This window comes from Podarcis filfolensis, assembly GCF_964270895.1.
Source record: "Podarcis filfolensis genome assembly, chromosome: 4".
In the NCBI taxonomy this organism is placed as follows: Eukaryota; Metazoa; Chordata; class Lepidosauria; order Squamata; family Lacertidae; genus Podarcis; species Podarcis filfolensis.
Window position 1 is genome coordinate 99,247,920 of NC_139607.1, and position 23,280 is coordinate 99,271,199.

The 23,280-nt window shown below is 52.3% G+C and overlaps 2 protein-coding genes across 36 annotated transcripts in view; one reads left to right on the forward strand and one right to left on the reverse strand.

Annotated features, from left to right (window-relative positions):
* The first annotated feature begins 1,051 nt into the window (after positions 1–1,051).
* Positions 1,052–14,428, forward strand: IL18BP (interleukin 18 binding protein). Of its 2 annotated transcripts, none has more exons than XM_083610207.1 (7): positions 1,052–1,626; positions 5,199–5,243; positions 7,422–7,484; positions 9,255–9,317; positions 10,796–10,925; positions 12,573–12,802; positions 14,072–14,428. In XM_083610207.1, the coding sequence occupies exons 1-6, from the start codon at positions 1,518–1,520 to the stop codon at positions 12,775–12,777; spliced, it is 615 nt and encodes a 204-aa protein (XP_083466333.1). In that variant the 5' UTR covers positions 1,052–1,517; the 3' UTR covers positions 12,778–12,802; positions 14,072–14,428. The 2 variants fall into 2 exon arrangements, with proteins under 2 accessions (XP_083466333.1, XP_083466334.1); XM_083610208.1 differs by lacking the exon at positions 1,052–1,626 and adding an exon at positions 4,578–4,830.
* Positions 14,429–16,278: 1,850 nt separating this feature from the next.
* NUMA1 (nuclear mitotic apparatus protein 1) overlaps positions 16,279–23,280 on the reverse strand; it is a 70,584-nt gene continuing 63,582 nt past the window's right edge. For all 34 annotated transcript variants that reach the window (XM_083609511.1, XM_083609508.1, XM_083609503.1 and 31 more), the window contains 6 exons: positions 22,362–22,644; positions 20,636–20,772; positions 20,020–20,238; positions 19,520–19,639; positions 18,870–19,031; positions 16,279–17,869 (listed from right to left, as the gene is read on the reverse strand). In XM_083609511.1, coding sequence (XP_083465637.1) covers positions 17,834–17,869; positions 18,870–19,031; positions 19,520–19,639; positions 20,020–20,238; positions 20,636–20,772; positions 22,362–22,644 — 957 coding nt within the window. In that variant the 3' untranslated portion in view covers positions 16,279–17,833. The remainder of the gene's footprint in view (positions 17,870–18,869; positions 19,032–19,519; positions 19,640–20,019; positions 20,239–20,635; positions 20,773–22,361; positions 22,645–23,280) is intronic.

Genomic DNA, 23,280 nt, shown 5'->3' on the forward strand with positions numbered 1-23,280 from the left:
GTGACCCGCTGAGCTCACTGTGACTTGGTGGCAGCTGAACTATGTTTCCCAGAAGGAGGCGGAGGAGGGGTAGGTAGGAAGGAAGGAAGGATCAGTGGGTGGGCAGATGGCTGGACAGAGTGTTCCAGTGGGCACAATTTGGGCAGAGACATTAAGTGCCCAGCAATGCGGACATGTTAAGGATACAAAGGCAGGCGGTTGACTGCACATTCCCAGAGGTTAATTATTAAGGCGACAAAAGAAATTAAACCCGTAGTATTGCAGCCTGTGCCAACAGCTGCTTCACACTTCCTAAAGGTTAGGAAGCTGGTGTGATTAAAAAAAAAACCGTTTTAGAATATTTCCTTTTCCTATTTTTTTTTTATTATTATTTTTAATTTAAACCACAGAGCCTAGGACTTGCTGATCAGAAGGTCGGCGGTTCGAATCCCCGCGACGGGGTGAGCTCCCGTTGCTCAGTCCCTGCTCCTGCCAACCTAGCAGTTCAAAAGCACGTCAAAGAGCAAGTAGATAAATAGGTACCGCTCCAGCGGGAAGGTAACGGCGTTTCCATGCACTGCTCTGGTTCGCCAGAAGCGGCTTAGTCCTGCTGGCCAGATGACCCAGAAGCTGTACGCCAGCTCCCTCGGCCAGTAAAGCGAGATGAGTGCCGCAACCCCAGAGTCGGTCACAACTGGACCTAATGGTCAGGGCTCCCTTTACCTTTACCTTATACCTATGACTACACCTTTTTAACAAGATTTCCCCACCTCTCCTCCCCCTACTTCCCACCACTGTCTTGGGAGACAACGAAGGAGTGCACCTTCAGGGGGTCAAGTCAAATCATTGGGGAGTTATAGCACCTGCTGTGGCTGTAGTAGAAACTGAAAAGCGAGAGACATGTTTGGTTGCAGCTGGGGCAGATGAAGGTGTCCAGTTTCACTAAGGTAGACGCACCAGGGCATTCCATCTCTCTGTGCTCCTCCCAGTGGCCATTCCTCCTCTGGTCACTGCTAGATTCACACAATTTGAATGGCAATGTCCATCAACTTTTTTGGGGGGGGGCGGCCCCCTCAAATATTTTATGGGGGGCGAAAACCCCTTGACTCCTAGGGTTGGCAGGTGGGAATCTGAACAGTTACCCAGAGTCAGTGCAGGGAACTCCAACTCCAGGTCAGTTGTGGACTGAAGGGCTTTATTTCGGACAAAAGCACTTTCTGCAGTCCGGAGCTCAAGAACGAAACCAGAACTCCTGGCGAGGCGGGCAGTGAGTGAGAAAGGGCTTATCTAAAGAAAACAGAAATCCTTTGCACCAGAAGCTCACCTGGCGCTATATCTAGCTCAGCACAAAAGTTGAGAAAGAGCCAGCAGTCTTTCCCACCAGACATCACATTCATTCTGAGCTTGTGCAGGGTTTTCCCCCCTGCACCATCTAGGGCTAAGATTTTTCGGATTATTAGTGTAATCTGTGTCTTCAAATGGGTTTCCCATGACTTAGCAATGCCAGCGGAAATGTAAAGCAAAACTGAGAGGCGCAGATGTGGTGTTGTGCTGCCGCTTCCAGGAAAGGGGGAAGTCCAAGTCGGCTTTTGAAGGATCAGCAATCCACAAAATTTTCCTGGAACTCCTTGAAAGAACGAACATCAGGTTTGTCTGGTCCTTTTTGGACTCACTGGCGCGTCGTGGGGGTGTTGGGATACTGCCGGGGAGATGGGGGCACCAGGCAGGCCACCAGCCGGCAGCCGGGCGATCACCGGTCTCCCTTGGAACAGCATCAAACAGCGACATGAGCCTCAGATACATTTAGAGGCCGTGCACACTCTATCAGCAGAGTGAATAAATCTTCGCACAGTGGAAGAGGCGGTCAGAGTCATGTGTAAGCAGTATTTACAAGCCTTTGTTCAGCATAGTTCTCTGTGCTCCTCCCAGTGGCCATTCCTCCTCTGGTCACTGCTATGGATTCCCACCATTTGAATAGCAATGCCCATCAACTTTCTTTGGGGGGAGGCCGCCCCCTCACATGTCTGCTTCCCTTCGCCTCCAGCAAAACAGCAACAACAAACGCTATATACAAACGGAAGTTCCCAGCAGACTGTGCTGGAAATAAACAGCCACGTGACACACAACACTCATGCCTGTACCCTTTTAAGGTGGAAAGGAATTATATCCTAACAGGGGGCAGAGAGGCATAGCTGTCAACCGTCCCTTATTTGGCGGGAAACTCCCTTATACCAGCGCCGTGTCCCGCTGCTGTCCCGGATTGATGATGTCCCTTAAATTTCCCAGGTTTCAAAGGAAGCAGCTCCTTTCCCTCCCTCCCTGCCGGCCAGGGAAGAGGGAGGCTCCAACTGTGTTGCTTGGCTGCCCGGCCCGCCCCCCTCTGGCCTCCTCTCACCAGCCTCGGCCCCCGGGAGCCCCTCCCTGCTGGGACTGGCTGGAGCCTCCGGCCCTTCCGCCGCCATCCTCCTTGCGGCCACTGAACTGAGCGTCTTGCCTGGGACCTCCCCTCTGCCTGGCGCCACCGCTCCCACTAGGCCATACTGCGGCTGCACCGCCGAAGGACCCGGATGAGATGGGCAGCCTGGCATGGTCTATGAATTGATGAGGAGCCTTGAGAGGAGAGCGAGGGCAACCATAGAGAAAGGAGGAGGTGGAGTCGTGGGCAGGTGTTCCAAGGGCTAACCATATTGGGGGAAAGTGGAGGAAGGACCGCAAGCGCTTCTCCCATAGATTTGTAGTGGTAGACTAGTGAAATATACAGTCGCAAAGTGATTTCATGCTCTTTATTCAGCTCATAGTGGTGAGGAGGAATGAATGAAAGTCCCCTCAAAGTATCTGCTTTATATACATTATTTACACAATGGGCTGCACATGATTGGCTAATTCCGGAATTCTACTGTAAGCCAATCAGGTTGTGGATTCACTTCTATCTGGAGCATGATTGGGTGGTTCCTGCCAACCAATCATACTGCTGCATTGCTCTAGGACCAATCAGACTGCTGCATTCTGAATCCTATTGTTCTAGGACCAATCAGACTGCTGTCTTTTGGATCCTATTGTTCTAGGACCAATCAGACTGCTGCAGTTTGGATCCTATTCAACTCAGTACATAACAACTAGCATAGATGGTCTGATCTGCAGGTTTACTTCGGGCGCTATTCCCCCCCCCCCTTCCTCCCGCCCCGCCTGATGGAACTGAGAGCTGCAGATGGAGCACGAGAGAAAAGATACAGAACTGCAGCAGCATCTTCGTAGCTTGGACTTTGTTTTGCGTGAAAAGTGGTTGCTGCTTGTAGTTATTTAATTGCAGTGTTTCATCGGCTGGTGTCTTGAGCAGCAACCTCTGGAAACGAAGGGCTAAAAACTGGCGCTGCTCTCCAAAATTATCTGGTCCCTTTTAACTTCGTATTTCAGCTGGTTGACTAAAATCCCTTATTTTGGCTGCTGGCCCCTTATTTTCAAGGCTGCTGGTCCCTTATTTTCAAATCTGTAAGTTGACAGCTATGCTCTGGTCACTGCTATGGATTCCCACCATTTGAATAGCAATGCCCATCAACTTTCTTTGGGGGGGGGGCTGCCCCCTCACATGTCTGCTTCCCTTCGCCTCCAGCAAAACAGCAACAACAAACGCTATATACAAACGGAAGTTCCCAGCAGACTGTGCTGGAAATAAACAGCCACGTGACACACAACACTCATGCCTGTACCCTTTTAAGGTGGAATGGAATTATATCCTAACAGGGGGCAGAGAGGCTGGAACGCAGACATGCTGTGCTGACCCCCAAAAGCACCCCAGGACCTCTGCACCCCACCTGCTTCACCATGCAAGGAAACCTTTCCCCCCAACTCTCTTTCAGCCCTCTTTTTGAGCGGAGACATTGAGAAAGGGCATGCCTGGATGTTACCTATTTACAAAAACAGACGAAATTCACTAAACAGTAGAAAACAAACTGGACTTCAGAAAAGGGCAACTGAAACGATCCAGGCAGGGTTTTCCTCCCCACCCTCTCAGGTGGGTGCCATTGCCAGTCTAAGAGAACAAGGGAGGCATTCAGGGAGAGTTTTGGCACCGCTTTCTCTTGAAGAATAGCACTGGAATCCCGGGGGACTCCCCTGCGAAGAAAGGTTGCAGCATTTGAGACTTTTTAGTTTTGAGTCAGGTTACCGGCAACAGTCCCCGGATTTACAAATCAGTCCCCTGACAAAATCTATCTATTTAATAGGAAGTTGAAAAGTGTCCCCAGATTCATTGAAAAAACAAACTGGTAATCTTCGTTTAGAGAAGAGGCGACATGATAGGAAGTTGGCAAATTATGCATGGAATGGAGAAAGAGGGTAGAGAAAAGCTTTCCCCCCTCTCTTGTGGACCACCAGAACTTGTGGGCATCCCAAGAAGCCGAATGTTCGAAGATTCAGGGCAGAGGAAAGAGAGGACTTTTTCATGCAGCGCACAGTTGAACCATGGTCTTAAAGAAATTCACAGAGAAGATAAATGATAATAATAATAATAATAATAATAATAATAATAATAATAATTTATTTATTCCTCAGCCACTCTGGGCAGCTTCCAATCGAATATTAAAAACAACACAGCGTCAGACATCAAAAACTTCCCTAAACCTCTCCTAGCCTGGAGGGCTCTGTTCTGCCTCGCCAGTCAGAGGCAGCGATGCTTCCGCATGCCAGTTCCTGGAAATCACAGGAGGGCCAGGTGCTCTCAGGCTCCTGTGCTGCTGGGAAAGGGACAGACCACGTCTTACGAGAAGTTGTCAGGTTTCCTGGAAGTATTAAAGAGCTTTTAGTTAAAAACAGGTGCTGCAGATTTTATGGGTACCTCTAGGCCATGCATAGGTAGGCAAACTAAGGCCCAGGAGCCAGATCCAGCCCATGGACAGTTCTACATGAGTAGAATGTGTCCTTTTATTTAAAATGCACCTCTGGGTTATTCGTGGGGCATACGAATTTGTTCATTTCCCCCTCCAAAAAATTATAGTCCGGCCCCCCACAAGGTCTGAGGGACAGTGGACCGGCCCCTGCTGAAAAAGTTTGCTGACCCCTGCTCTAAACCATGCTTAAAAACAATTTAAAATATTTGGTGAAGAATGTGGCATTTTGTTTGGTTTTGTTTTGTCTGCTGGGGGCATGTGGGTGGGAGGCCGGGCTTTCCTTTGTGACTCAGGAACCAGATGTATAAAGCTCTTCCTTCTCCCTCCGCTCAGACACCCCCCTTGCGAAGAGGAAGAAGAGGATGTCTTCAGCCACAGGTAGGGAGCCAGCCACCTCCGCCGCCTCTGCCAAGGCTTCTTAGCCACACTCTCTGCAGCCTCAGTGGCGCCATCTGCGCCCACACGGACGTGCCCCTTCAGAGGCACCGGAAAAAGGGAGGAAGCAGCTGCAGGTCCAAGGGGATTTTCCCTCTTTCTTGAAGTGTAACTCTGTACGCCTCAAACCGAGGCTGCGCACCTTCAAAGCCCAACTTCCCTGAAGAATCCTGGGAACTGTGGTTTGCAAAGGGTGCTGGGAACTGTAGTTCTCTGAGGGAAACCAAGCCTTGTGAGGAACAGTTGAGGGAGCTGGGGATGCTGAGCCTGGAATGGAGGAGACGGAGAGGAGGCAGGAGAGACATCTTCAGATGCCTTCCAGGGGGAAGATGGAGCAAGCTAGATTTCTGCTGCTCCAAAGGGAAGGATCCGAACCAAGGGATCCAAATGGCAAGGAAGGAGATTCCGACTAAGCAGTAGGAAGCAACTTCTGACAGGAAGAGATGTTCAGCAGTGGGAGCTGGGTCTCGGTCAGGGATTCTTGAGCTGTTCATTCCTGCAGACCCTCCAAGCGTCCTTATTTTCCAGGGACGTCCCTGATTTAGAGAAGCCGTCCTGGTTTCTGATTTCATCCCAGAGTGTCCCACTTTTCCTTAGGACGTCCCTATTTTCATTGGAGGAATGTTGGAAGGTATGGAGTTATCTGACTCCCGAGCCATCTGAAGGCAATCCTGTATAGGGAACGGTTTTTTTAAAATGTTTTAAAGTGTTTTTATATATGTTGGAGGCTGCCCAGAGTGTCTGGGATAACCCAGTAAGATGTGCGGGTATGAACAGTAAAATCATCCTTCTCTATTTTCATCAGGGAAATGTTAGAGGGTATGTTCCTGCAGTGCAGGGGGTTGAACTAGATGACCCTTGGGGTCCCTTACAATTTTGTTCTATGGGGGCATTTGTGAATGGTCATTTTCAACGTGGTGCAGTAGCGATGAAGATAATAATTTGTCCATTCATTTTATGCCTGCATTTACTCGTTTATTTATTCCTTGCACTTCCACCTTGCCTTTCTGCCGAGGTGCTATACAGCTGGCCCAGTGGTGGCCTTGGGGACAGTGTGACAGGGGATACGCTGGGCTCCTCTTGGCCTGATTGCCCCCCTCAGAGGGAGAGGAAGGAATCCCTTGCTGGGAACTAAGCGCTTGGTCACTTTTTGCATTCTATTACGTCTTAGGACCTCTGGCACTCATGCTTTGCTTTTGTTTTGCATCTGCCGTACGTCACCTTGAGACCTTTGTGGTTGTTGTTGTTTAGTCGTTTAGTCGTGTCCGACTCTTTGTGACCCCCCCAGAGCACACCAGGCACTCCTGTCTTCCACTGCCTCCCACAGTTTGGTCAAACTCATGCTGGTAGCCTCGAGAACACTGTCCAACCATCTCGTCCTCTGTCGTCCCCTTCTCCTTGTGCCCTCCATCTTTCCCAACATCAGGGTCTTTTCCAGGGAGTCTTCTCTTCTCATGAGGTGGCCAAAGTCTTGGAGCCTCGGCTTCAGGATCTGTCCTTCCAGTGAGCCCTCAGGGCTGATATCCTTCAGAATGGAGAGGTTTGATCTTCTTGCAGTCCATGGGACTCTCAAGAGTCTCCTCCAGCACCATAATTCAAAAGCATCCATTCTTCGGCAATCAGCCTTCTTTGTGGTCCAGCTCTCACTTCCATACATCACTACTGGGCTTTAACTATACGGACCTTTGTTGGCAAGTTTGTCTTTGCTAGCCTTTGTGGTACAAGGAGGCTAACAGGCAAAGGAATGGAAAGAAGCAGATCTTTGCAGGCAGGCATTTCAGATGCCTCAAAGCAGCACTTTTGCTGCTCAGCCCCAACCTGTGCTCCAGCCACTGCCATTCGGCAACCAGGCACATGGCTAGACCATGGCTAGACCACCTCCTTTCTCTCTTAACCCGTCAAAGCCATCTAAGCCAGCGGCCATTGCAGCATCCTGCAGCAGGCAGTTCCCAAGGTTCACGACGTGCGAAGGAACGCTTTGCACCTTGTGAGCTGGGGAGAGGTTCCCTTGGGGTGCAGGGCTCCAGGGCCAAGCAATGAGCTGGCGGAGACTCTTGCTGGCTGCACATGCTAACTCTCTCTCTCTCTCTCTCCCTCCCCCCCCCCCCGCTCTCTTTCCAGGCCTCCGCCCCCAGGCACACTGCCTGCTCTTGGCCCTGATCTGCAGCGGCGCCTCCTTCCAAGGTAAGGCAAAGTGGCCAGTGGGAGGAGATAACCCTCTAACTAAACACCCCCTCCCTTTAAAACCCCCCACTGGCCTTTTAAAAGTGAGTGATTAGCAGTCAGGGATCAGCTGCCCCACAACGTTCACAGCCAGACCTTTCCAGAGGGTCTCCATCACCTTTGGTCTGGAAACCCAGCCTTGTGAGGAACGGTTGAAGGAGTTGGGTATGTTTAGGCTGCCGCAGGGCAGGTGGAGCAAGCCTGTTTTCTGTTGCTCCAGAGGGTGGGACCCAAACCAAGGGATTCAAAGGGCAAGAAAGGAGACCCTGACTAAACACCAGGAAGAATTTCCTGGTGGTTAAAGCTGTTCAAATGTGGAGCGGACTCCCTTGGAAGGTGGTGGACTCTCCTTCACTGGAGAGTTTAAAGCAGAGGTGGGGGGGGGTGTATGGATCTGCCAGAGATTCATAGAAACATAGAATCATAGAGTTGGAAGAGACCACAAGGGCCATCGAGTCCAACCCCCTGCCAAGCAGGAAACACCATCAGAGCACTCCTGACATATGGTTGTCAAGCCTCTGCTTAAAGACCTCCAAAGAAGGAGACTCCACCACACTCCTTGGCAGCAAATTCCACTGTCGAACAGCTCTTACTGTCAGGAAGTTCTTCCTAATGTTTAGGTGGAATCTTCTTTCTTGTAGTTTGGAACCATTTCTCCGTGTCCGCTTCTCTGGAGCAGCAGAAAACAACCTTTCTCCCTCCTCTATGTGACATCCTTTTATATATTTGAACATGGCTATCATATCACCCCTTAACCTCCTCTTCTCCAGGCTAAACATGCCCAGCTCCCTTAGCCGTTCCTCATAAGGCATCGTTTCCAGGCCTTTGACCATTTTGGTTGCCCTCCTCTGGACACGTTCCAGTTTGTCAGTGTCCTTCTTGAACTGTGGTGCCCAGAACTGGACACAGTACTCCAGGTGAGGTCTGACCAGAGCAGAATACAGTGGCACTATTACTTCCCTTGATCTAGATGCTATACTCCTATTGATGCAGCCCAGAATTGCATTGGCTTTTTTAGCTGCCGCGTCACACTGTTGGCTCATGTCAAGTTTGTGGTCAACCAAGACTCCTAGATCCTTTTCACATGTACTGCTCTCAAGCCAGGTGTCACCCATCTTGTATTTGTGCCTCTCATTTTTTTTGCCCAAGTGCAATACTTTACATTTCTCCCTGTTAAAATTCATCTTGTTTGTTTGGCCCAGTTTAGCTGAGATTCCTGCCTCGCAGGGGGGTTGGACTGGATGACTCTTGGAAGCCCCTTCCAATTCTACCCAGAACAAAGAGCCTGTTGGCTCTTTGGTGGGGCTGAGGCAGGGGCCTAATCCAGACTCCAGAGCCAACAGTGGGTGCGACACCAGAGCATGGAACTCTGACACAGATGTTAAATGCAAGGGGAGAGCCAAGCAGAAACTGTCCACCAATCCCTGAGCAGACTGTTCCGCAGGCTCTCGTGGCACAGGGCTGGCCAGCGCTTGGGAACCAGATGGTAAGGGGCAGTGGTGGTCTGCCAACATGCTCAGGATGCCTTCAAGGGGTGTGTGGCCTGAATGCCTTTGCACCTTTCAGAAAGCGCTCTCTTCTTTGCAATACAATAAGCAGGTCAAGTCGTGGTTCTCCATCTGAAACCACACACCGGTCATCTCGGGGAGGTTAGGTGGTCATCCGTCTGCACCAGCAGAAAAGGCTTATCAAGGGTCCCAGGGAGCCTCTTCAAGAGTTTTCTCTTTTCAGATGCAGCCGCAAATGTGCAGCCACACATTTCTTCTGACCTTGTCGTGCAGAAGCCTTCCTGCGGTGAGTCCTGCCCACTTTGCACAAGCAAGTCAGACCGGCTTGAGAGGGGTGCTGTGGGTCCGGGGGAACGATTGGTCCATGGAGGGACGATAGCCAATGAAGCCTAGCTTTGGGAACCTTTGCCCACCCCCCAGGAACATGAAGGTTGCCCCTCCAAGACTCACCAGGAGCAGCTGGAGTCGTCCTTAGTATAGAGCGCAAGACTTGTCAGGAAGAATCGGTCAGCCTCTCCTTGGAGAACTCCCGATATTTAGATGCAGAAGGATTAAAGCCCCTACAGGGAATGATTTCTTTGCACAAGGAATATTGCCTCAAATCCAGCAGGTACCTCAAAGGGGCCCACAAGCAGCAAGCTTGTGGGTACCCAATGAAGCTGGATGTTGGGAGACTCAGGAGAGAGAAAAGAAAGGACGTCTTTATGAAGCACGTAGTTAAACTGTGGAACTCCCTGCCACAGGAGGCAGTGATGGCCACCAACTTGAATGGATTTAAAGCAGGATTGGATGAACTCATGGAGGATGAGAGGGCTATCGATGGCTCCTAGTCAGGCTGGCTTTGCTCTGGTTCCCCTACAGGGGGAATCAATGCTTCTGAAGGAGGGGAGGGGGATCTTGTGTTTGAAACCTGCTTGTGTGTTTCCCATCGGGGCAGCTGGTTGGCCACTGTGAGAAGAGGATGCTCGACCAGATGGGCCATTGGCCTGATCCAGCACCCTCTTATATATTTGCCCACACCTGGGCAGCCATTTGGAACTTGTATTCCAGAGGGTGGGGGAAGCTGGGAGAGCCTGCTAGCCCCCCCCCCAATTTAAAGGAGACTTCTGGTACCTTCAGATTGGAAGGTATGGAGAACAGTCATTTGGGGGGCAGAGGAGACTTGGCGCGCTCACTGCCAGTGTTCTCCCTACAAGGCATTTATTGAAACCAGCCGGACCCCCACCCCCCACAAAGAGGGCTTCTGTCTGGCCAGCACACACACACACACCCTTTGCTTTCTCAGTGTCCATTCAAGATTGCCCAGATCCCCACAGGTGTGTAGTCTACCCTCTGCACTCCAGTAATTTCTTTCTTTTGTTTAAAATTAATACAGCAAGACAAAAAGAAAGAGAAAACACAAATACCGAATTACACACAGGAATAACCATAGACACATAATTTTCTTAACCAACAATAAAACATAAATTGGTCTTAGCACTAAAGACCCAACCTCCCATCTATTCCATATTTCGATTTCATATTACTTATTGCCAATACACACTTTTATAATTAAACTATTTCTTAATATATCTAATTTCTTATATCTACCTTGCAACTATTACTGAAGTTCCTCGAATGCTGCAACAGAATTTAAACTGCACCCCAGTAATTTCATGCGCCATGTGCCTGGTCCTCCAGAACCACTCCCTCCAAAGGGGTGGCCATTTGGCCTTCCTTTCGGACCCTGCCGGGTGACTCCATGTGGTCTCTCCTCCTCTTCAGGAAAACAGATCCGCATCCTGTGCGAGGGCTACACAGATTACGAAGACAGTGGCATCATGTACTGGCTGGCCAACGGCCAGTTTGTGTCGGAATTGTACCCAGGTGGAGAAGTGAGCGAGGGGCGCACTGAGTGAGTAAACCCTGCGGCTTCCAGGGGACCCAGCAGTCGGTCCGTTTCACTGCAAGGAGTTGGGCTAGATGGGCCTTGGGATTCCCCCCCCCTGCAAAAAAACCCTGCAGTTCTATGGTTCTGAAATGTCAGAGCACCGCCCTTGCATGCAGAAGGTGCCAGGTTCAGACCCCAGTGGCAGCCCCTCTAGAGAGAGCTGGAAACCCCTTCCCTTCTGACCCCATGAAGAGCGACTGCTGCTGGTCAGAAGAGCTCAATGGAGCAGCTGGCTGACTCCCCTCGAAGGCAGCCTCTCATGGACGGAAAGTAGGGGAAATGGTCTTCCATGGTTTCCCCATGAGCCCAACTCTTGGGGCCACAAGGAGATGCTTTGCTTGGGGTCCAGCATTTCCATGTGGCACCTGCAGCAGCCTGCGGTTTTCGGAGGACCTGCCTCTGCTGTTACACCTGGCCACGTTCAAGGTGGTCCAATTATCAACGGCTACCAGCCAAAATGAAGGGACGCGGGTGGCGCTGTGGGTTAAACCACAGAGCCTAGGACTTGCCGATCAGAAGGTTGCGGTTCGAATCCCCACGACGGGGTGAGCTCCCGTTGCTCAGTCCCTGCTCCTGCCAACCTAGCAGTTTGAAAGCACGTCAAAGTGCAATTAGATAAATAGGTACCACTCCAGCGGGAAGGTAAACGGTGTTTCCGTGCGCTGCTCTCGTTCGCCAGAAGCGGCTTAGTCACGCTGGCCACATGACCCGGAAGCTGTATGCCAGCTCCCTTGGCCAATAAAGCGAGATGAGCGCCGCAACCCCAGAGTTGGCCATGACGGGACCTAATGGTCAGGGGTCCCTTTACCTTTACCAGCCACAATGGCTATTGCTCTGTCTACACAGCTGGAGGTAGCGATACTTCTGGGCACTAGTTGTTGGAAACTACGGGAGGGGAGTGGCTCTTGGGCTCAGATCCTGCTCGCTGGCTTCCCGCAGACATCTGCTCGGCCACTTTGAGATCAAAGGATTGGGCTAGGTGGCCCACTGGCCTCACTCTGCACTCTCCTTATGTTCTTAGGTGTATATGAAGCCCATAATAACTTGGGACCAGTTACTTGCAAGATCACCTTACCCCACATAGAATCAGAGTTGGGACCCCCAAGGGACATCTAGTCCAACCCCCAGCCATGCAGGAATCTCAACTAAAGCATCCAGGTGCCCGTTCGACTGCATCGATCTGTGGAACTGGCAGTGTTACAGGTGTACATTATACCTGTTCTGCATTTGTAAGAAATCAGTCTTCTAGTGTGCTAGCACTTGCACTCTGGAACTCCCTGCCTATTGATGCCAGGCAGAGATGTGCTCTTTTGGGCCTCTGCAGAAAACATTTTTGTTTAGAGACATCCACCCAGAATGTTTAGAACGCCCATGTGTTTTTTAGGTCATTGCTGGCTTCAAACTTTTCCCAACAATTTAAAGTTTTTGCTAATAATCCCGCCGTGTTGCTGTTTTTGTCAGCCTCTGAGGCTTTCCCAGAACCAAGCAGTGTATAAATTTCATGCAACCAGCACTAAATAAAGGCACACACTTTCCCCATCTCGTTCTCTCCTAAGATCCGCTGTCCCCCTTCCAACTTATTTTCTGCCTTCTTTCTCTTCCCTACCCCAGGGAGAAAGCCAAGGGCGTAGGCCTGTCCCTGAAACGGGAGCTGATCATCAACACCTTCACAAAGAAGATACAGAACACAAGATTTGAATGCATCATCCTCGATCCAGCAGGCGCAGCACGAAAGGCTGTCACCTGGAAGCCGAAACCGCGTTTCAGGAATCAGCCTGGCAAAGTCCCAGAGCAGATCGACAGCAGCAGCACCTAAGGACTTTTGAACAAGAGCTTCGGAGGTAAACAGGCAGCTCCCCTAAACTCTCTGCACCTTCCAATTGCTTGTGTGCAAGAACTGTGAGCGCGAGGCCCTGCCTAGAAGAGGAAGGACTGAACCTGTGAAGCACCACATTTCTCTCCAAGCGGAAGAACCTTGTTGCAGCAAGGAGCATGCATTATGCAAAAGTGTTTGCTGGGCACTCACAGCAACGCTGTCCCCAGGCTTTCCAGATGTAAAGGTCTTTAAGCAGATGGCCACCTGCCAGAGATACTTTAGCTGAGATTCCTGCACTGCTGGGGCTAGGACTAGATGGCCCCTGACAGTCCCTTCCCACTCTACAATTCTAAATGCAAAACAGGTTTTGTCATCTTGTTAAGGTGGCAGCAGCTCAGGGTCCCCCTTCTCCCTGTTGACTCAAAAACGGCAAGGCCCCACCTTTGTGCCTGTTTATGGGCGATTCTGAGAGATGCTCTCCAGCAAAGAGGCAGCTGCAATTGTTGGCAGTCCCAGGTGGGGTAGCAGGGCTTTCTCCGACAAGATTTGAGCCAGTTACGCCAGCACTGAGTTGATCTTGCACTCCTCTGACGCTCTGCATTGTACTGACACAGGCCTACAGCCTGACATGTGGCCTCATTATTTCCCCCAAAATATACACCACTTGTTAAAAAAATGCCCACAAAGTGGCTTGCATGCGCATGTGTGTGTGTGTGTGTGTGTGAGAGAGAGAGAGAGAGAGAGAGAGAGTTTGTGTATGAGAGAAAGAGAGAGAATTGTAGTGTTGGAAGGCACCCAATGGGTCATTTAAGCCCCTGCAACCCATTTTTCTTCCTTTATGTATACAGTGGTACCTTGGTTCCCAAACAGCTTGGCTCCCGAACGCTGCAAACTCAGAAGTGAGTCTTCCAGTTTGCTAACGTTTTTCGGAAGCTGAACGTCCGACACCGCTTCCAATTGAGTGCAGGAAGCTCCTGCAGCCAATTGAAAGTGGCACCTTGCTCTTCAAACCGTTTCATGAGTCGAACGGACTCCCGGAACGGATTAAGTTTGAGAACCAAGGTATTACTGTACAGTGGTATAATAGCCAGGCTTCCCCAACCTGGTGCCCTCCAGGCGTTTTGAACTACAACTCCCATCAGCCCCATGTTGGGGGAAAGCTTGCTTTGTAGGTACAGGAGAAATCGCCTCCTCCCTACATCTGACGAGGTGGGCTCAGGCCTGTGGCATCTTGTGCTACACACAGTAGCTGCTCTGAAAACCAACCCTCTTTCTGTATTTCGCGGTTCCGCAGGGACACAAGAGGCAGGAGGGCAGCGGTGTGGCACAGCAGCCGAGGGATGGGAGAAGAGCAAGCGTCGTGGCTGCTGGGTGACCAGTTTCCGGTTGCTTCTGCTCTCCGTTGGGTCACGCAACCTCTCTCTCTGCTCCAGGCAGCACCTCCTCTGCCACCTCCAGCCACCCACTCCCGAGGAAGAAAGGAGACCTCATTCCTCAAGGAAGAAGGAAAACAAATGGGACATTGAGGGCACGGGAAAGGTAGCAAAATTCCTGGAGGATTTTAAACCTGACCTATATAGCTCCAAGCAGTATGTAGAACTGTGTTAAATAAAAGCTAGAGGTATCCTCTTTAAGTTCCAGCTTGAACAAGTGGACTGCTGCCGCTGGTTTTTCCTGCTGCCTTCGTCGTCTCGCCTCCACTCCCAGGAGGAGCCTGAAATACGACGCTTTTAAGTAGCTTCGCATCCCAAGCTCCTTCCCCTGGTGGAGGATGTGCTCCATCACTGAGCTAAGGTCCTCTTTGGACTGCAGATATGCACAGGCTTAATTCATACGTGAAATGCTGTTCTCGCTGGCTTCCAGTTTGGGGGCCGGGCCCATCGCACAGGGCTAGTTTGGTCTTAGAAAGATGTAGGAGTCGGGGACAAGGGAGCCCCATGTTCTCCCTTGCACCAAGATCCTCCTCTGAGGTTTTGCTCCTGCAAAACTGGGCAGCGCCTTCCCTGGAAAGAGGCCCTGCCTTTGGACCACAAAACAGACAGGGTGGTGGTAGGTGTACCTGTCTCAGGTGTTTGTGTCTATTTCAGCCTGACTTCGGGGTGGACAACCTGGATGAGGCAAGGAATAGAGAATGCAACCCTCTTGGCTCTAAGCAACTTTAAGAGGCCACAAAATCCTACTGGACCACTCATGTGGGGAGGGGTGGCAAAGGGCTCTGTCCCACTGTCAGGAGTCAGGCAGGCCCCAGGTGGGGGGGCAGAGACAGCTCTGCTCTTGTGGGGGGTGACACACTGAACTATAGGGCCTTGCAGAGTCCCGTCCTAGCTCATGTGCTTTTTGAATACAGTGGTACCTCGGGTTACAGACGCTTCAGGTTACAGACTCCACTAACCCGGAAAGAGTACCTCGGGTTAAGAACTTTGCTTCAGGATGAGAACAGAAATCTTGCTGTGGCTGCAGCAGGAAGCCCCATTAGCTAAAGTGGTGCTTCAGGTTAAGAACAGTTTCAGGTTGAGAACGGACCTCCAGAACGAATTAAGTTCTTAACCCGAGGTACCACTGTACTCGCATATAGCTGCCAGAAGAGGCTGGTTAGATCAACCACCTGATGACCCACAACTCTGCTTCTGCTTTCCTTCTGCCATGAGGTCTGACTGGGCCTTCTACGAAGGACTGCCTCAGAGGAGCAAGGGAGAAGGGTGAATTAACAGAAACTAAACCTTGAGAAGCGACACTGGTCTGGAGAGGCGAGGTGTACTTTCTCTTGAAAGGCCAGGGATCCATCCTCCCATGTTCCTCCGGGGCCAACAAAAGCCGCCTAGGAAAGCAATAGGACCGTCACCCTTTTAGGGCCTTTTGCATCCCACCATCTGACCGTCAGGCAGTGATTGAGAACATTACAGGAAGTTGGGCTAGACCCTTCCACCTCTACAATTCTATTTTAAAATGTACCTAAAGCTGACTGGCACACACAGAATTCCACTGCCCTCACTATGCAGCAGCCACCGACTGCAGCCCTTCTCAGCGCACCTTGTTACTCAGTTGAAAATCAAGTCCATGCCATTATCCACCACTCTCCAAGTATCTCCCCGCCTCCCAATGTGGCTGCTGCCTGTCCCCAGTGAATGGCCAGGGCTGCTCCTCTGGCTGCTGGACAGCACTTTCCTGGGGGAGGCAGCGCTATTTTAATGCCCCAGAAGGAAGGGGCTGTTTTGCCTCAGGTGGGAGTAGGTTTGGAACAGGACTTGCTCAGCAGGGACACTGGCGGACTCTGTCCTGTGCCAAAGTTTTCAATAAAAGCCACCTTTAAAGGGTTTGGGGGATTGGAGCTTTGTGGAAACTCAAAAGTGCTGAGAGAAAATGCACTTTGTCCAAAAAGCTCAGAGGCAGCTCCTCATACCTCTTGGCCCTAATGCTCTGACCTTAGACCGAAAGCCTCTTTCTGGGCTGTGCCCTCCCTCCGCTACACTCAAAGCAGGAGGAAACATCTCCAAGCCACTGTTTTTTGGGAGAAAAATACCATTTATTTACAAGTAGAAACATTATTTAAAATGACACATTTGATTGCTAATTTCTCTACAAAGGCGAGTATTAGAGGGCTGCGCGTGGTGGCGGTGGGAGCACCCTCAGGCAGTGTCCCAGTTTCCCCCCAGTCCAGGAAACAGCTCACCAGGGAGATCCAGCGAGGCTCTCCTGAGGGCCAAGCCCCGCTGTGGGACACTTGCCCACGGAAGGGAACCGAAGCGGGGGCCTTTGCACAGCTCCTGTGCACTCTGATGGAGCATCTGCAGGAAAAGGTCCGGCCGGATTGTGCCCCCCAAGATCCAGGCATGGGCACCGACGCATCCCTCCGCCCCCTTTTCAGGAGGGACACTGCAGTGAGGCCTCCCCCCTGCCCCACTCCATGCCAGTGCCTACAGAGTACAATACAAAGCAACACAGCTAAGTAAAGCCTGCGGAATAAGGGGAGGGTGAGAATGCACAGCCTGTACATAATGGAGCTTTCTCCTCCTCCTCCTCCAGCCCAGCCACCAGCGAGGGGCCCTTCAGGCAGCTGGTGCTCCCACCTCCTCCAGGGAATGATTCCTCCTCTAGCCAGGCTCAAGGGATTTATTTTTTAACACCCCCTTGCACAAAAGCCACCCCAGCTCCCAAAGGATTTCTCACATCACCAGGAAGCAGGCACATGACTCTATGACAACCAGGGCAAAGTTTTCCACAGGAGAGAAATGTGTTTCCCTCCACTGCTTCTGGTAATGAGTAAGCGACTAGTCCTCAATGTCTGACAGAAGCTTCCCACCCCAAATCTCTAGTCTGCTGGCCCTTGCTTTACAATTGGGTTTTGGTTTTTTTTTAAGAACCAAGGAGGCTGGGAAGAGGGTCGCCTTACAAGTGGAAAGGAGAGCCAGGTGGGGAAAACATCTCCGACTTCGGTGCCTTGGGCAGTTCACTGCGCCAATGAGGCAAGCAGAGAGAGCCTGCCCTTACTCAGCGTGAAAGGGAGGGAGCATTCGTCGGGGGGGGGTCAGGAGAGGGGGACCTAGCTTCTCAATAGGAGGTGCCACTCTGGGTGCTTAAGGAGGGGGTCTTGCATTGGCAAAGGTGGTCAACATTATGACACTGCCTCCCTGGGAGCGTAAAATACAGCCAGCCTAGTCCTCCTTTGCCAAGCACTGATGATTCCTGCCTGATGGAACAGTGGCTGGTATTAAGGGCCAGACCCTGGAATGGTTTGGAGACTGTCCCATCCCCCTCGACACGCCATCATCACAGAGGGGAAAGCCCCCTCCCCAATCTCTCAGCCAAGGAGGCTCACCACCCACCATCATGTGGAAACCAGGGGGCGGGGGAAGAGTCCGTGCACCAGTTGGCATCCTGACCAAAAGGCTGGGGATGGGCTCTCAGGCCACGTCAGAGCTGGGAGGGAAGACCAGGAGGGGGAGGAAGGCTGCTGGAGGCTCAGCTGGTAGCAGAGACTGGGGGGCCTTGGCACCTGGCTCCCTTCCTTCTGGGGAGATGCGGCAGGCGGGGGAGTTTTCGGCCAGGAAAAACGGTGTTAGAACTTGCTGTTCCTCGTGGACCTGGAGTTCGCCTGCAGGAAGGGAAAAAGAAGACAGGAGTTGGGTGGGCTCAATGGCTCCTGCTGGGATTTTAGAAGCGCAAAAGGCAGAAGGATCTAATTGGGACCCCCCATCCCACTGTTTCTACAATCCTCTGGGATTTTCTCCTGTACAAGCCCCACCGAATCAAGGGCAGCTTTGGGCAGAACTCTCGTGCCAACCCCACTGCTCTCCTGCCCCATGGGGACAATCCTCCCAGCGTGCCACCTTCAAGGGCACCAAAGTCTGCTGCCTGAGGAAGCTGCCTTGCTTTGCCATGCCTCTTAATTGGAAACCCAGAGAGGAGGACAAAAAAGATGGGGCGCTGCGGCTTCATTCCCCCACCCCGCCCCTCAGATTTGATAAACCCAAGCTGAACTCTGCAGTCTTATGAGAACGATGAGCGGCTCTCATCACTCTTCTGCATGGCAGCAGATCAGGAAGAAGACAGCAGGTGAAGTCGGCCCCTCGGGCAAGGGCAGAGTCCCACACCCAGGACAGGTGCTGCAAAACCCAGAAACCACACACCACCAGTGGGAGGGGAGGGGATGGCAGCCCAAGGGGGGGTCCGTGCTGCCCCTGGTGTGACCCAGCCAGAAGAGGTTCCATACAGGCCTGCTCGCACTGCACAAGGAGAGGCCAGCCTGCTCTGGCAGCCCGTGAGACCTGAAGGAGCAAAAGGATGGGGAGTCAGGCCTGGCACGCGGGGGTGCCCGATCCTACGACTGAGCAATGGACCCAGCCCTTGCTCGACTCCCACAGGCATCTGGATGGGCCATTGGCCTGATCCAGCAGCCTCTTCCGGTGTTCTTTTGCGGGCAAACCGCCTTCTGTGCTCCAAGGAGTCCCAGACCCATGGCTCCACCAGACTATATATCTAAATACACTAAAATGCAGGCTCACATTCCAGGCAAAATCTCTCTCCCGCCCATGCTTGCTCCAAGGGGATGCTGGGAGCGAGAGACTCGTGGGAAGGCCCCTTCTCCCTCCTACCTTGCCCTTAGGTGATGACGCTGCCCTCGGGGATCTCCGGCTGCTGCTCCGGGGGGAGCTTTTGGGAGTCACTTTGCGGTTGGGCCCCCGGCGCAGGAGGCTGTTGCCCAGCTTCTTCGGAGTGTTCAGAATGCTGAAGGCCATCGACTGGCGCCTGTTGGGCTGCAGGGAAAGGGGAAGGAGTCAGGAGAATCAGGAGACCTCAGCAGCACTTCTGTGCTCTCTCATCTCCACGGCAAGGGAACTCAAGAGAAGAGTTCGCATTCCTTGGCATACCGCCTCCTCCACCCCCCCCCCAGTTACTATAATCAATGCAGAGAAGCACCAGGCCTGTGTCTGAAGCTAGGGAGAGATTGAGTTTGTGTGTGTGGTAGTCTGGTGTTTGTGTATAGATAGGCAGAAAGGAGAGATCATACTTTGTAGAACCACAGAGCTGTAAAGCTCGAAGGACCCCAAGCTCCTGCAACGCAGGAATCACAGCTAAAGAATCCCTGACAGGTGGTCATCCAACCTTTGTTTAAAAACTTCCCTGCCTGAGTAGGGGTGGTCTCGCAGCCTGCTCTGCTTCAGCAATGCCGCAGCCTCAGAGGCTCCCTGCGCCCTGCTCTGCCAGCCCGATGGAAGAGCAAGAGGCTCCGAGGCTTCCTTACCTGCTTGTTGGCTGCCTGGGCTTTGTCCTTCTTGCTTCCCGCATGAGTGCTGTGCTTGTGCTCCTCGCTCCGCAGTTTGGGAGTCTGGGGCCGTGGGAAACAGCTGGCAGATTTCTTGGACTGAACGGAGAAAAGGGATGTGTGGAGGAGAGATTAGTTGAGACCTGATGCGACTGAGCAAAATACAACAGTGCCTTTCATCTCCCCGCCAAGGTGGGCAGCTGAGAAATGGGGAGCAGGAGATGTCGCTGGACTGCAACTCCCAGCGACCACAGCCAGCCACACCCAACTCTCAGGGATGATGGGAGCTGCAATCCCAGAGGGACTGAAGGGTCCCTGGACCCCACCAGCACCTGCCCTAGAAGACACAGGCAAACTTGCCCCATTACACGCTGGGCATACCAGATACTCCCATAATAACCCTCCCCCATATCCCCACCCCGCCCAGCTTGAAAGGGGTTCAGGCCAGCTGAATGTGCCGCAGAGCCACTGCCACTCACCTCAGGGGTCCCTGCAGCCTGGTGGGATTCATCTGAAATGCGCTTCCTCTGCTGCCGAGTGGCAATACCCCCTGCGGCCACTGCGGAGCTCAGGGTGCTGCGACGGGTGGCTGGGCCCTCGGAAACCTGGGAGGGCAGCATGCTGGCACGGCGGAGGGTCTCTCTGGGGTCCCCCGTCTTCATATCCTCATCTGTGATGGTGGCCAGTGACAGGGATGGCTGGCAGGTGAGGAAGAGGAGCAGTACGGTCATCAGACGGAGGCTCTTTGTGTGCACTGAGCCTGCTACAAAAGTGGAACAGCCCCCAAAATGCACAGGGGAGGAAGCTCCCCAGGTGTCTATTGACCAGGACTGAGCAGGATTTACATGCACATACGAGGGACTAGCACCCCTGTTTGCTCCGCTCACCAACCCTGTCTATGCACCCCTTTCACACTCTTCCGAAACCCCTCTCCATTGCAGAATCCAATTTTCCATTCACAGAATTCTCCTGGCGTTGACTAAATCAGCAGCAAGAGCAGGCATTGCATCCCCACCCCCTGCCCTCCCTGGCCTTGAAAACATATCACTAGCTGCTGTGGGAGTCAGGACTAGCTGGCCCTTTGGCGACACTCACCCGAGACTCCAGGGGGTAGCAGGTCTTCAGGTGAGGTGGGCAGATCCTGTTGCGCTGCTGGAGCTCAGCAATGCGGCTCCAGTCGTCAAGCACTTCCGGCTCCTCCTGGCAGGTGCCCATGTAGAAGCTGCTGCGCCCTGAGAAGGGGGGGGGGAGCGACAGGGGAGGATGTCAGCTGCTCACTTCCTAGGCTGCATCACCAGCCACACAGAAGGGAGGCACCCCAAGTGGCTCTCCGCAAGATAATCGACAACAGTGATCCCAATCAAGGAAGGAGGTTGCAAAGAGATTCCTCTGCCCCCACCCACTCCATGGGCACGAAGAGGAAAGAGGGCAAAACAGAGCACCCCATGCACAGTTAATTGAGCCAGCCTTTCTCAACTGCAAAAGAACATTCGGAAGAACCCTGCTGGTACAGGCAACTGGCATTCAGAAGCCTTGCTTCCCCTAATTGTGGAGGGAGAGCAGGACCACTGACAACCCTTCTCCTCTGTGAATGTGTCCAATCTTATTTTAAGTTGTTCTAGTTGGTAGCTCTCACTTCCTCCGCAGATGTGAGTTCCACAGATTAATTATGCACTGCGTGAAGAAGCCCTTCCTTTTATCCATCCTGGCTCTCCCGTGTCCCCCCTCTGCTGGCTGTTCTATGTATGGCCATTCTAGGCGTTGCGAGGGCTGTCCACGAGATGCTTTTTAGAAGGGAGGAGCCAAGCAGTGCCACCTTCACATTCATGCCATCACTGGCCACAAACAGTCATGGAGCAGGCAGTCTGCCAACAGGCTCCGGGGGAGGAAGTCTCACTCTGGAAGACTCACACCAAAGAGCAAAGCAACAAGGGAAAGCTAAGAAATGCCCAAGGGGACAGGTCATCAACACACTCTCTCTCTCTCTCTCTCTCACACACACACACACAGCTCTCCTGACACACATCTGGATATCTTTTAAAATCTTTTACATTTTATTATGTTTTTATATGTGTTGGAAGCTGCCCAGAGTAGATGGGTATAAATAATAAAACTACTGCTGCTGCTGCTGCTGCTACTATTATTAGCCTGCTACTGACTGTCAGGCATGGTGGACTAATGGTGGTGGGCAGGGAGAATAAATGTAGCCAGCAGGAAAACCTTCTGAAGGCAGCCCTGTTTAAGGAAGTTTTCTTTTAATGACTGATGCTTTAATGTACTTTTAAACTCCTGTTGGAAACCGCCCCGAGCGGCTGGGGAGACTCAGCCAGATGGGCGGGGTATAAGTAATAAATTATTATTATTATTATATTATTCTGAGGGCAAGAGTTGTCTGTCCATGGAACAGACCCCCTTGGAAGGTGGTGGGCTCCCCTTGTTGGAGGCTCATAAACAGAGGTGGGACTCTTTAGTTGTGGTTCCTGCTGTGCAGGGGGTGGACTAGAAGACCCTTGGGGTCTCTTCAAACATATTCTCTGATTCTGTGTAGATCACTGAGCTCACTGGGCTCCTCTGAGATTCACCAGAGCAATCGCTGCACTCTGCTGACTGGCGTTCTGCACAGAGGGTGACGCTCTAGAACAGCCTTTGCCCAGTTTCTTCTGCTCCTCCAGATGCTTTGGACTACGACTCCCATTGGCCCAGCATCATCCAGCCGGGCTTGGCTGGGGGCTTTCCGGAGTTGTAGTCCAGGACGTCGTCTAGAGGGGCCCACCAAGGTGCAGGCTGCCCCAGTCCTGCCGCCGCAACCCCCAGCACTCACCAGAGCTGGCCCCTCCGGCCTGGGAGCGCCTCATGGAGCTGCGGGTGGCAGGCCGATAGCCGGGCAGGCTCATCAATGCCGTGTTGTTGGGGGAAGAGGTGCCCAGCCTGGTGAGGGATTCCTGAGAGGGGAGGCTGGCGAGGGAGCGGGTGGAGGAAGTGGATGCGGAACGCAGGCGCGTCTTGACCGGCTCTTGGCTCGAGCTGCTGCTCTGAGACGCAGCGGACTGCACACTGAGGAAAGAGGCGTCAGCACTCTGGGGAGTTTCCGGCTCAGCGTGTTTCTGTGTAGAAGCACAAGGAGGAGGAAGAGGAGGGTGAGTATAAAGAGGAGCTGCTGGTGCTGCTTAACTCTGCCCCCACCCGCTAAGCTGCTCCTCTCCACCTCCATCACCAGACAGAATATTAGACGCCTCTGCCCTGTCTTCCCCTATCCCTTACTCGGCTTTCCTGTAAGCTAACAAGCACCAAACGCTGCGTTCTTTCTTCACTCGAGAGTTGCTCCAAACCCTAGATTATTTTTGTTGCCCTTTTCTGAACCTTTTCCGGCTCTACAATATCCTTTCTGAGGATCTGTACACAGCATCCCAAATGTGGTTGCACCACAGGTTTGTAACATGGCATTATGGCACCGGCAGTTTTATTTCCAACTCCTTTCCTCTCTTCCCTAGCAATTCCCAGCTGCCACACACCGGGTCCACAGCTTCATCAAGCTATCCACTATGACCCCAAGGTCTCGTTCATGACCACTGTCAACTCAGACCCCACGAGAGCGTAGGTGAAGCTTGTGTTCTTGGCCTTGACATACATCATTTTACACTCGATTACACGGAAGTGCATTTGCCGCTTTACTGCCTGTTTACCCCACTTGGAGAGCTTGTCTTGGAGCTCTTCCAAATCCTTAAACCATCTGCTAGCTC

What these genes read in the sequence shown, in the direction of transcription:
- IL18BP (XM_083610207.1), top strand. Translation starts at nt 1,518, where the DNA reads ATGTGGTGTTGTGCTGCCGCTTCCAGGAAAGGGGGAAGTCCAAGTCGG. An exon ending in CAGCGGCGCCTCCTTCCAAG is followed by an intron (nt 7,485 to 9,254) that starts GTAAGGCAAAGT and finishes TTCTCTTTTCAG; the next exon opens with ATGCAGCCGCAAATGTGCAG. An exon ending in CGTGCAGAAGCCTTCCTGCG is followed by an intron (nt 9,318 to 10,795) that starts GTGAGTCCTGCC and finishes CCTCCTCTTCAG; the next exon opens with GAAAACAGATCCGCATCCTG.